This window comes from Mustelus asterias, chromosome 28 (assembly GCF_964213995.1).
Source record: "Mustelus asterias chromosome 28, sMusAst1.hap1.1, whole genome shotgun sequence".
In the NCBI taxonomy this organism is placed as follows: domain Eukaryota; kingdom Metazoa; phylum Chordata; class Chondrichthyes; order Carcharhiniformes; family Triakidae; genus Mustelus; species Mustelus asterias.
Window position 1 is genome coordinate 12465887 of NC_135828.1, and position 13016 is coordinate 12478902.

Here is a 13016-nt window from a genome sequence, read left to right on the forward strand (position 1 = left end):
GGGGGTGGGGTTTGGGGACAGTGGGTGGGGTTTGGGTGTGTGGGGGCGGGGTCTGGGGACAGTGGGCGGGGTTTGGGTGTGTGGGGGCGGGGTTTGGGTGTGTGGGGGCGGGGTTTGGGTGTGTGGGGGCGGGGTTTGGGGACAGTGGGGTGTTTGGGTGTGTGGAGGCGGGGTTTGGGTGTGTGGGGGCGGGGTTTGAGGACAGTGGGCGGGGTTTGGGTGTGTGGGGGCGGGGTTTGGGGACAGTGGGCTGCAATGTGGACAGTCTGAGAGGGCAAGGTGAGCCATGGCGCGCGCGGGGGCAACGGGCATTGTGACGTCAGCGCCCGTCTCGTGCGGCGAGCTGGTGCGGGGGCTGTGCGGCAGTTGGCGAGGCGGCGGGAGGGGAGCTGTCCGCCCGAGCGGGCTATCAGCTTAACCCGCCGTGTCGACAATACTGTGTGTCCCAGAGATTGCAATGAAAGTGGGCTGCCAGTTAATTAATTAATTCAATGTATTTATTCTTGCCCCGTTCCGGGGGGCCCGGCGGGGGCTGAGCCGCCGCTGGGTTTCAGCACCCGGGGAGGCCGCCTCCCTCAGCACCAGCCACTGATGGAGAGGGGGGCTGCTTGCTGCTGCTGCATCCTCAGCTATCACTAGTTTAAAAGTCCCATCTCATTTATTTGTTTCTTTATTCCTCCCTTTCTCAGGCCTGACGGGTGTGTTTTTTGTAATTCCTCATTCCTGAACAAGTTTAACCCGGATTGGTTTCTCAATGTCAAGCCCATCCTCACTGGGACTTGTTTTTTTTTAACTGAAATCTTGTTAGTCATGTTCCTAGGCAGGGCTCAATTTATTGTGATTTCTCCAAATCAGCATCTGGACAATTTGCCCCCCTGACCTGCTGAGTGTTTCCAGCATTTTCTGTGTTGTTTTTTTCCTTTATTGCTGGTTTTTACTTAAAGGTACAACCACAATTTCATCTGCAAACGCTTTTCCCCCCCCTCTCCCACATTGTTTTCTCCCCCTCCTTGGACCACCCCCCCCCCCCCCCCCCATCCTACACAGCTCTAATCTCGACCCCCCACTGATTCCCAAATTTGTGTGACTCCTTTTCCAACATACAGTCCTGGGTGGGTTAGCATGGGTGAGTTGGGCTGAAGGGTCTTTCCCGTGCTGTATATCTCACTCCCATGGGTGGAATTTTCCCGTCCTGCCCACCATGGGAATCGTAGCGGGCGGGACAAAAAGTTCGGCGGACTTTGCAAAGGTCCGTTGATCTCGGGCAGGAATTTCCGATCTTGGGCCGAGCATAGCCGGAAAATCCTGCCCTGTGAGTGGAATTCTACTCCCAACGAAACGGAGCACCTCCGGGTGCTCCGGTTTCCTCCCACAGTCCAAAGATGTGCGGGTTAGGTTGATTGGTCAGGTTAAAAATTGCCCCTTAGAGTCCTGAGATGCGTAGGTTAGAGGGATTAGTGGGTAAATATGTGGGGGTAGGGGTAGGGCCTGGGTGGGATTGTGGTCGGTGCAGACTCGATGGGCCGAATGGCCTCCTTCTGCACTGTAGGGTTTCTTCTATGATATAGGGAAGATCATTGCCATTGTTCCCACCACAAACTCCATTCCCTGGCCACCATCTCCATTAGCTCTACCCCACCTTAACCCCTTTGTTTTCATTTTATTAAAACATTTTTTTTTACTATTCTCTATCTTTTATTTCTTTATTGACTTTCTTCATTCTTCTCCCCGCCCCCCACTCTTTCCCCCTACTTTATCCCCCTTACCTTTTCTCCCCCAACTTTATCCCCCTTACCTTTTCTCCCCCTACTTTATCCCCCTTACCTTTTCTCCCCCTTTCCCCCTTTATCTAAATGTTACCTATCTCCCACCCATTCTCTGCTGCCCGCCCCCCCATCTGTCACAGCTTACCTTCTGATTTCAGCTTCTCTGCTGTTTAGTCATTCACAACCTTTATGCTCTCTATGGACAGCCATTAGCAGTCTTTTCCCCTGGTTTCTGTGGCTATAACTCATCTTTCATTCCCTCACCCTGCAGTATAAATATCTCCCACTTTCTATTCGTCTTAGCTTTGACAAACGGTCATCTGGACTCGAAACGACAGCTCTTTTCTCTCCTTATAGATGCTGCCAGATCTGCTGAGATTTTCCAGCATTTTCTCTTTTGGACTCCATTCCATTTCCCTGCTAACTGTCTTGGCCTGAACCAGACTGTTTACAACCTTGGTGTCATTCTTGACCCCCAGGTTGAGCTTCTGACCACACATTAAGGCTGCCTGTTTCCACTAATGTAATGTTGCCCAGATTCGCTCTGCCTCAGCTAATCTGCTGAAACACACATTCATGCCCTCTTTACTCTTGACAACCCAGAAGCATTCCTGTTCAGTCTCCTACGTTCCACTCTCTGTAAACGGGAGATAATCTGTATTCAATGACCTATGTTGACCCCTGGCTAAGCAAAGCCTCAATTTTCAAATTCTCATCCTTGTTTTCAAATCTATCTCTGGTCTCACCCCTACCTATGGCTGTATCTTCTCTTGCCCTCCAATCTTCCAATATGCCAGCACTGCTCCAGTTCTGGCTCTTTGAACATTCTGATTTTAACATCTCCAACATCCATGTGCCTCAGTGACCAAGACCCGATGTTATTACATGTGTCTTTACTTAGTTATGTAAATATCTCATTTGTTGTAGGGGTTAGCTGTTGTTATTGTGAATTTAACTTATTTATAATACACTAAGCAGATATTTGTGAAATAGCTAATGAGTTAATTTATGTCTACCATATGTACCAATGTATCAGAGATGTTTTGTCATAAAACATTGGCTTTAAATTCCTCCGTAAAAATGCAAGTTTGTATTAACTAACATAGAAGCGCACAAAATACAAATCATAGATTTAGTTTTGTGTCTCGGTTTTAATGATTTGCCCCAGCTGTGCCGTATTAGAATCAAGACTAGGGAATAACATATTTCTGAGATGATGCCAGTGATTGCAAAACACAGGCTGATGTTTTCAAAATGTTAACAGTGATCTGTCTTATTTTTGATTTCATTACTACTGCTTATACAGTACCTCTGACTGATCCATGCTATAATCTGCATGAGATTGGTCAAGAGGTGCTTATTGTATGATTGTGAATGAGGCTTAATCTAAGACTGAGGTGAAGTAGATACTAATGGATGGAAATATATTTCTTCTGTTCATCTGGAAGTTAGAATCATGACTGCATTATTCAGATTCTGTGCTGAGTCCATGTTTTCTTTGGTTATCTTTCAAAGAAATACTTAGATTTGTAGTTTTAGATTTCAGGATGTCCCAAAGTGCTTTATAGTGAAATAAGTACTTTTGAAGTGTAGTCACTGTTGTAATGTAGGAAAATGCAACAACTGGTTTGCACACAGCAAGTTTCCCCAAACAACAGTGTGATATTGACCAGTTAAATTGTTTTTGGGATGTTGATTAAGGGAGAAATATTGGCCAGAGTGCCAGGGATGATAACTCTGCGTTTCTTCAAAAGAGTGCCATGGGATCTCTTGTGTCCACCTGAAAAAGCAGATAGAGCCTCCGTTTACAGTCTCGTCACAAAGACAGCACCTCCGCCCGTGCGGCACTCCCTCAGTTCTGCATTCGAATGTCAGCCTGCGTGGTCGTGGTCGCGTCTTGGGATATGAAGCCACAACCTTTTGAGGTGGGAGTTGCCAACCAAGCTGCCCATACTTCAACTTGTTACCACTAACAGTGGCCCAGCAATCCTATCTTAAAACAGTGAATGTTATTGTGGCCGGCAAAAACAAGCCCAGGATCTATCAAGTTCTGATTTTGCCTGTGGCAGACCTCATCTCTGACTCAGCCTTCATAAACAAAAAAAAAATGAGTCCTAAGACTAATCTTTCAGTAGGTATTAAGGTCACTGCCAAAGTAATTTGTAGAGCTGCAGCTACCAGTGTGTGGAATGAAGCAAGCTAAGCAAAGTCGTTGATAAATGAGTGAGAACTACAATTTGTTATTTTTATAATTTTAAAATTCTGATTTCTCTGTTTTTATAGGTTTGTACACAGCAGCAAAAACAGCCATGAATCACCTGAGGGCATTGACTGCAAAATTTAAACCACAGGCTGTCAAGAAGTTAACTCAGCACAATGTAGCCATGAGGCCGGTATTACAGAGTAGGCTTTACAGTGTACCTCAAGCTTCGGAACCATTCCTCAATGGCAGTAGTTCAAATTATCTTGAGGAAATGTATTATGCCTGGCTTGCAAATCCAAAAAGTGTTCATGAGGTAAGAATTGTTGCTCTGTTCTTAAGTAAAAGCTTTTAATTTTGCTGGGTAATTTAGTTAATTGCAAAGTTACAGTGCACTGTAAAACAAAGTAGTGCAACTTGTAAATTGAACTGAAATCTTGAATTAATTGATGCATAGTATGCATGTATGTATAGATATGCCGGTTAGGTGGATTGGTCATGCTGAATTGTCTCTTTGTGTTGGGGGATTAGTAGGGTAAATATGTGGGGTTACAGGGATAGGGCCTGGGTGGGATTGTTGTTGGTGCAGACTCGATGGGCCGAATGGGACCTCTTTCTGCATTGTAGGGTTTCTATGATTCTAGCTGTATATAGATTTTAGTTATATTCAGAAATCAAGCGCAAAGAAGCACCTTGTAGTACCCACAATTGACAGTTTAGCTATTATGCGAACATTCTGTAGTGTGGAGTGATGATCAAATGCTGGTTGCTGATTTGAATTGTATGGTACATATTGTTGCTTACGATTTTAAAAAAAATCTTGAAAATAGTACTTTGAGTATGTCCATTGCAAACTGGTTTAGATTAACATAAGCACTGAAGATTAGTGTGTGTATAATAGCATAAGCAATGAAATACAAGCTGGCATTGTGTGACATCAAGAACATGTTATAGAGAGAACCTCTAAAGGTCACTTCCAGACACAATGCTCCCATACTCAAGCTCCTCCAAAACTCTGCTGTCCATATCCTATTTCACACCAGGCCTCGCTCGCCTATTACTCCTGCGTCTGCTTTCCTGCATTAACTCTTAAATGTCTCCAATTCAAGGTTCATACCTTTGTCTAAATTCCTTCATGATTCCACCATTTTGTATCTCTGTAGCCTCCTCCAACCCTCCCACCTTGTGTATCCCAAAATTTGTTCCACCCTTTCCTCCTGAATTCCAGAGTCTGGAATTCTGCCTTCAGTCGTTTTTCCTCTTTTGAGAATCACATTAAAATCTAGCTCTTTGGCTGAGTCTGTCATTGCTCCCATCACTGCCCCCCCACCTTGGTGTCCGTTCTTGTCTGATTGTAGCTCATTGAACGACCTTGGAATGTTTGTCTGCATTAAAGTAGCTTTATAAATTTTACGGTGGTACCACACTCCAGGTGAGTGATGAGTATTCCATCACATACCTCATTGAACCTTTTGTATATAGCAAATAGGATTTCAGGAGGTGAGCTACATGTCACAGAATGTCAAGACTGTGTCTTGCTCTTGCAGCCACATTGCGGATATGGCTGGCCCAGTTAACCTCTTGATCAACCCGTTACTCCTCGAGGTGCTACAGATACTCAAGTGATGTACCATTGACGGTTAAGGGCATGTGGTTGAGTTTTCGCTTGTTTGAAATAGTCACTACTTCTTTCTTGGCAATTACAAATGTAGTCCTGCCACCCAGGGAGCTACACCGCAATGATTTAGTTACTTTGGCACAGGGACTGAATGAGTTGCTGTTTCTAGTATTCTATTTCTGATTTCCACTAACTGCATTATTTTGTTTTATTGTTGTCATTTTATTGCTGTCATTTATCCACTTTTGTAAATTGTGCTGCTGGTAGGGAGGAGCAGTGCGTGTGGTTTTAACTTCTAAAATATTATACAACTGTGGATTACTTTATTAGACTTGCTGCATCTGATATTTTCCCTTGAGCCAATTAACACATTTTCAATGTGTAACATAGCTCAGTAGGCTGATAAGAGTGTGTACTGAGAACAAATATACACAGATCAGGATCAGTTTCCAGACAAAGAGCTCTGTGTTGCGGTAACTGGATTACAGTAGCTCAAATAATGTAATTTGTACCAATATAAGCTTTACTTTGATAATTTTAACAATATTTGGTGCTAAGACAATGTTATGGATGCTGTGGGAGTCGGGGAGGGGTTAGTATAAATAGAATGGCATATAACAAATGCTTTATTGAATATTTGACTTTGGAAAATTAAGAATGAGATCTTCCTGCCTTTGAAAGATGTCTATAATTTGTACTAAACCAGATAGCTTATTTCTGCATCAAACTACCTGTAACTTTTGGTTTGCTTTCTAACTTATCTTACTTAGAGAAGTTATTAATTTTTAAAAATTGAATTTATTCCTGTCTCAGAGTTATTAAGCCAATGTGCAGAGTGATGGGTAAGCCCCTACCTTGCTTGCTCCAAAAACCAATTCAATTCAATTTGTGGCCCCCAGACAAGGGACATAACAGATCCAGGCTGACACAAACAGGTATAACACCTGATCTCATGCTTGATCTTAGCCAAAAGGCTGAGAAGCAATATTAAATACAATTATGTAGAGTATACAGCACAGAAACGGGTCTTTCAGCCCAATCAATCCATGCTGATATGTATCCTCCACCTGAGGTTCCTCCCATTCTTCCTTGCCTAACCCTATCAATGCCATCCTCTATTCATTTTCCCCTCATTTGCTTGTCTAACCTACCCATGAACACGTCTATACTATTCACCTCAGCCATTCAGTGGGAGTGAGTTCCACATTTTTTCAGGGTGCAAAGGTTTCCTTTAAATCCCTTATTTGATTTCTTGGTGATCATCGTAACACTTATTTTGCTTTTACCCGCAAGTGAAACCTCTACTCTGTATCCAAAAACTTCTATCTTATTACTCCTCAGTCCTTCCTTCTCAATAGAAAGGAGATCCATGCTACTCACCTGTTCCCGATAGATATTACTTTGTGGTTCTAGTTATTTTTATATATCGGGTTACTGTCTGTGTGGAGTTTACATGTTTTCCCTGCATGGGTTTCCTCTGGGTGCTCCAGTTTCCTCCCACACTCCAAAGTGGGTTAGATTGATTGGCCATGCTAAATTGCCCCTTAGTGTCAGGTGTTATGGTTCAGGTCAGAAACTCCAAAGCGTTTTATGGAGCCTGCCTGGATCATAAGTCTTGCACCTTGAATTTGGCTAGGATAAGCATGATATGTTTCACCTCGGGTATGATTCAAATGACCCACTGGGGAACTTTTATCAAACAAAGTTTATTTAAGAATATAGTTGACATGTATGGAAAGAAAATTAGCAATAACTTTTATCAATTACAAACAAAAACAAAACAACCACGATAATGTATAACCTTTAACAAAGATATCTAAGATATTCCAATCAAACCAATCCCATAAACAAAACTCCTTCCACAGGTTTAGCACAGCAAAGACTAATGCTCACGTGACACTGGAACTGAGTCCTTTGGATGGATGCTGCCATTCTCTTGATAGACTCAGAACAGTTTGAAGTCAGAACAGCTTCCCAGAACATCAGGGAGAGACTCTGGTCAAGCCACCAACAGCAGATTTTCTACTGCAGAAGGCACGAAGTCTTGCTTTCAGCTAACCAGCCGAACTTCCGAACCCAGGGGAAGAGAGAGAGAGACATTGCTTTTAGTCTGATGTCCACTCCCTTCTAAACTAAAACTAAAGAGCTCAGAACTGAAAATAAAAGTGTTCCTATCACCTAACCTGCAAACATTCTTCCTCCTGACAACGCAGTGTCATAAAACTAATTCCCAAAGAACAACCCCCATTTAAGCCACTTAAGGAGCAATAAAAGGACTCCTCGTAGACAGCTCGACAGTAATGACATCAGCTAAGACTGTGAGCTACAAAGAGCATGATTTAAAAAATCTCTTAAAGGTACACTAATGTCACAGGGAGATTAGCAGGGTAAATTTGTGAGGTTACAGGAATAGGGCCTGGGTGGGATTGTTGTTACTGCAGGCTTGATGGGCTGAATGGCCTCTTTTTGCACTGTCGAGATTCTATAATTCTGTTGTTGGTGGCAGAGTTGGCAAAACGTTTGGAACAAAAAGCCAGATCCTTGTGCCACAACCAGTGAGTGCTCTGTATTTAATTTAGTAATTAAGAGTTGCTTTGACAAAGGGTCATCTGGACTTGAAACGTCAGCTCTTTTCTCTCCTTACAGATGCTGCCAGACCTGCTGAGATTTTCCAGCGTTTTCTCTTTTAGTAATTGAGTCATTTAAAAAAATATATCTTGATGAGGAAACAGTGCAAATATTTGCCAACACAATTAAATCCTGAAAATTTTTGGGAGAGGTTTGCTTAAATATTTGAGTTAAATAGAACATATTATTTATGTTTCTCATGTGAATCATTAATGTTAATGAAATAGAATTCAGCAGTCACAAATGTGCATGCATTTTCAGAATGGTTTAGTGTAGTTAACATTCAGGCTACACACACAATGGTTAACACATGCCTCCTTAGCCCCAGAACATCACAAAAGCCTCTCTGCCTGTACTTCACTCAGCTTTTTGATTTGCACTCTCCAGGTTGGCATGGGCTGGCCGACTGTTTTTTTCAGTACAGTTCTCTATTGTGATCTTCACTGCTCCTGCTGTCGCTCACTATGCCTCTTCCTCAATTGTTGCTGTGCTCCTCAGTTCTCAGAAATTAACAATGGAAAGCTTTTGGACCCCACCCCCTGATGCGCGGCACTAGCACCTGATGACCTTTTTGACAGGTGTGGCACAAGTGTCAATGCTTTTCTCTGTTGAGGCACTATGCATTGTTGAGTTCTGGCCTTGGCCACATTGAGAACTTCAGCAGAGAAGTTCAATGCAATACTATCATTCTACAGCCTGATTGCATCAAAATTCTGCTTTGTGCTTCACTAATTGTACAGGCAATTTAACTAAACGCACCCAATATTTTATTCTCACTCTGGATTGTTTCTCACTATCTCTCCTGAGGATATTGGTAAATGTTTAGATTACAGTTAATATCCACAGAATTGTAATGGAAGAATTCCAGAATTGGGCCTGTTTCCACTCAGTAGATGTTCACTGCATCAAATTAAATATTCCACAGAAAGTGTTGGATGAACATTCTCACACAATCCAGCTACAAATCTTATGGTATAGAAAATGCAGCCTATTTTAATATGTAATATATCTGCTCCATTTTAGCTCAGCTGATTTTATTGTTGACTAAGGATTTAGCAAACTGCAGTGGATGCATTTCTTGGTATAGAATCAACTCGTCATTTGACAAAATATCTTCTGTTTTTTACTTGCAGTCCTGGGATAAGTATTTCCAAAATTCCGGTGTGGTTGCACCTTCAGGCTCATTGTTGGACAGCCCAGCTCCATCAAGGAGCCTTCCAGCTGTAGCTCGCAGTCAGAGCAGAACACAAACATCTGCTAAAGCAGAGAAGATTATTGAAGACCATCTAGCTGTTCAGTCACTGATTAGAGCGTATCAGGTAAGCTTTCCCTATGGGGTGAATGCTCACTAGATGAATCCCTGAGTCAGAAATTTTAAAGAAGCTTAGCAAACAGGAACAAACTTGACACACTTGGGTAGCTGTTCATGTTTTGTATACTAGTGATAAGATTCACTTTTCACCGTTAAGCAATGGCCTTATTTTTCCCAAGGTACCATTATGATATAAAGAAGATGCTTTTGAGCAACAGTAACTAGAAATTACAACTTCTTAAACAAAAGTGTGTTACCATTTGTCATGAAAGTTTGTGTGACAAAGCTGAAGGAAGGAATTTCCCTTCTGGCAAATGGAACATTTTTCCCCTTTGACTTCCGGTTCCCATATCAACAACAACTCACATTTGCATAGTCCCAATGCATGCCACTGAAGTATAATCAAGCAGTACTAGACTCTGAGTCTAAGAACAAGATATTAAGATGGGTGATTGAAAGCTTTGGGTGCCATGGTGGCACAGTGGTTAGCACTGCCGCCTCACAGCACCAGGGACTCAGATTCAATTCCCGGCTTGGGTCACTGTCTGTGCAGAGTCTGCACATTCTCTCTGTGTCTGCGTGGGTTTCCTCAGAGTGCTCTGGTTTCCTCCCACAGTCCAAAAGACGTGCTGGTTAGGTGGATTGGCAGTGTACCCGAACAGGCGCCAGAGTGTGGTGACTAGGGGATTTTCACAGTAACTTCATTGCACTGTTAATGTAATCCTACTTGTGACTAATAAATAAACATTAACATTTGTTGAAGAACTGAATTTTGGGAAGGATCTTGAAGGAGCAGAAGGCGGTGGAGAGATGGGACAGGGTTAGTGATGGCATACCAGTTGATGATGTGAACACATGAGGTGAAGGAAGAGTTCTGAAAAATGCAAGAATCAGAGGACCATGGAAAAGATGGGCTACTTTTGGACTTTGGGAGGCAAGGGATGGAGAAGGGCAGAGCAATGTAAAATATATTGGTGGGAACATGAACCCAGACTCTCCATGTGTTGGATCGCCAGAAGGAGCCAGAAATCTGGAGAGAACCAGAAATCATGAATCTCACTGGCAAAGTGCCAGCAACGACGATTGTCCACGGGGTGGGGTATGGGGGAAATGCTGGTGGGGGGGGGAGGCGTGGAAGAGGGCAAGTTCTCGATACCTCCGTGGTTGGAGGGGTGTCTATTTTTACTTCTGATCGGGGCACCCATTAAATATAGTGCCCTGATCTCTGTGGTGCCTGTTGCCAGTTCTAAGAATCCTTGCCCTGCCAGAGTGATGGTGTTAATCACGTCCACTCATTTTTTTATTCTTTAAAGAGGCTCAAAATCTGTAAAGAAAATTGGTCTGTGCAACCGGAGAGTTACAGGCTAGTTTTTTGACTGAGCCTGACACTTTGACAAATTCTGGTAAGATCGTCCCCATTGGATGAATATTACAGGGAGTCAGTATAGTAAGAGCCAGAGTCAATGGGATGGGCTTCAGGCGGCAGTGTTTTTACAGGGTAGGGATGGTAATTGGGGGACCACTGGGAGTGTCACGTCTGGAGATACAAAGGACATGGATGAAGTTTTCAGCAGCAGTTAGTCCCAGGTAAACCTCCACAGTGTCCGGCTCTGCAATCTACGAAGGCAGAAAACTTGAATACTCCAGCTTTAGATGATCTCATGTGTGACCTAGCCTGGATTTGGATGTATTCAGATGACTTTCAACCTGCTGAAATGGTAAAACTGCATTATGCTAAAAGCTGCTTTCTCTTCACCCTCTCTCCCCAACCAAAACCCCCTGTGCCCCCTCCCATTTACTTTACAGATCCGGGGGCATCATGTGGCTCAGCTGGATCCACTGGGAATTCTCGATGCGGACTTGGACTCATGCGTTCCATTTGATTTAGTGACTTCAATGGATAAACTTGGTGAGGGCTATTTGCTGATGCTTCTACTCTACCGTTACTTATTTTCATGTTGTGCAAGTTTCCTTTATCAACGACTTGTTAGATGAAAAGCCTAGGCAACTTGCGTTCAACTGGGAAGATTTACTATTTGAACTTCATGCTGTGCCTTCAGTGTTCAATGTAATCTCTTTCCACTTCTCCCCATGCTTCCTTTGAGTTGAAATGAATTTCACTTGTAATGTGCTGATGGTCTACACGATTTCTTTCTGTTTGCAATGAATTTTGAAAACAGAAGACACTCCAAATGTTGTAGACTTGTTTTTCTTGCAATTGAAAACCATCCTCCTCTTTTCCTATGGTAAAGGCAGGTACTGATTAAGAGTTAATCAGGTTTAAAAATTAGCATTACCAACCCTCCAGGATTGACCAGGGGTTTCCAGGATTTGAAGGTCAATCTCCAAGACATTGCTTTGAGTAACCCTGGAGAAAAATCATTTGGACATGAAAATAGCTTGTGTCTTTTTCTTTGAATGTCTCTGTATACCAGGTGTAAAATATTGAAAATAGGATAAAAGACTTTTTGGCTGACAGTTACGCATCATCCAGTTGGGTAATGATATCAAGGCAGCATTTGACTAAGTGTGGTTTCAAGGAGCCCTTGCAAAACTGGAATAAATGGGAACCAAGGAAAACTCTCCACTGGTTAAAGTTATACTGAACACAAAGGAAGATGGTTGTGGTTGTTGGAGGTCAGTCATCTCAATTCCAGGACATCACTGCAGGAGTTCCTCCGAAAAATGTCCTAGGCTCAACCATCTTCAGCTGCTTCATCAATGACCTTCCTTCCATCATAAGGTCAGATGTGGGGATGTCCAACGATGATTGCACAATGTTCATCACCATTCATGACTCCCCAGATACTGAAACAGTCCATGCCCAAATGCAGCAAGACCTGGACAAAATTCAGGCTTGGGCTGGTAAGTGGCAAGTGACATTTGGGCCACACAAGTGTCAGGCATTGACCATCCCCAACAAGAGAGCATCTAACCATCTCCCCTTGACATTCAATTGTATTACCATTACTGAATCTACTAATATCAATTTCCTAGGGAGTTAGCAGTGACCAGAAATTAAATTGGTCTAGCCATATAAATACTGTGGCTGCAAGAGCAGATCAGAGGCTAGAAACCCTGCAGTGAGTAACTCGCGTCCTGACTCCCAAAAGACTGTCCACCATCCACAACGCACAAGTCAGAATAGATCAGTGCAACTCCAACACAACTCAAGAAACTTGACATCATCCAGGACAAAGCACCCAGTGATTGGCACACCATCCACTAACATTCACTTCTCCACCACTGATGCACAGTGATCACAGTATGTACCATCTACGAGGTAAACTGCAGAAATTCACCAAGGCTCCTTTGACAGCGGTTTTCAAGCACATGACCACTACCATCCAGAAGGTCAAGGGCAGCAGATACATGGGAACATCACCACTTGGAAATTCTCCGACAAGCCACACATCGTCTCGACTTGGAAATATATCACTGTTCCTTCACTGTCGCTGGGTCAAAATCCTGGAACCCCCTCCCTAACAGCAC

At 43.1% G+C, this 13016-nt stretch overlaps 1 protein-coding gene across 3 annotated transcripts in view; it reads left to right on the top strand.

Annotated features, from left to right (window-relative positions):
• Positions 1–227: 227 nt before the first annotated feature.
• LOC144480245 (2-oxoglutarate dehydrogenase-like, mitochondrial) overlaps positions 228–13016 on the top strand; it is a 93809-nt gene continuing 81020 nt past the window's right edge. Inside the window, exons 1-4 of one of the 3 annotated variants that reach the window (XM_078199512.1) lie at positions 228–279; positions 4050–4282; positions 9346–9531; positions 11331–11433. In XM_078199512.1, the coding sequence (XP_078055638.1) occupies positions 4076–4282; positions 9346–9531; positions 11331–11433 (496 nt within the window). In that variant the 5' untranslated portion in view covers positions 228–279; positions 4050–4075. Of the gene's footprint in view, positions 280–327; positions 347–401; positions 464–4049; positions 4283–9345; positions 9532–11330; positions 11434–13016 lie in introns of those variants that run through there. The other 2 variants (XM_078199514.1, XM_078199513.1) reach the window with 2 other exon arrangements.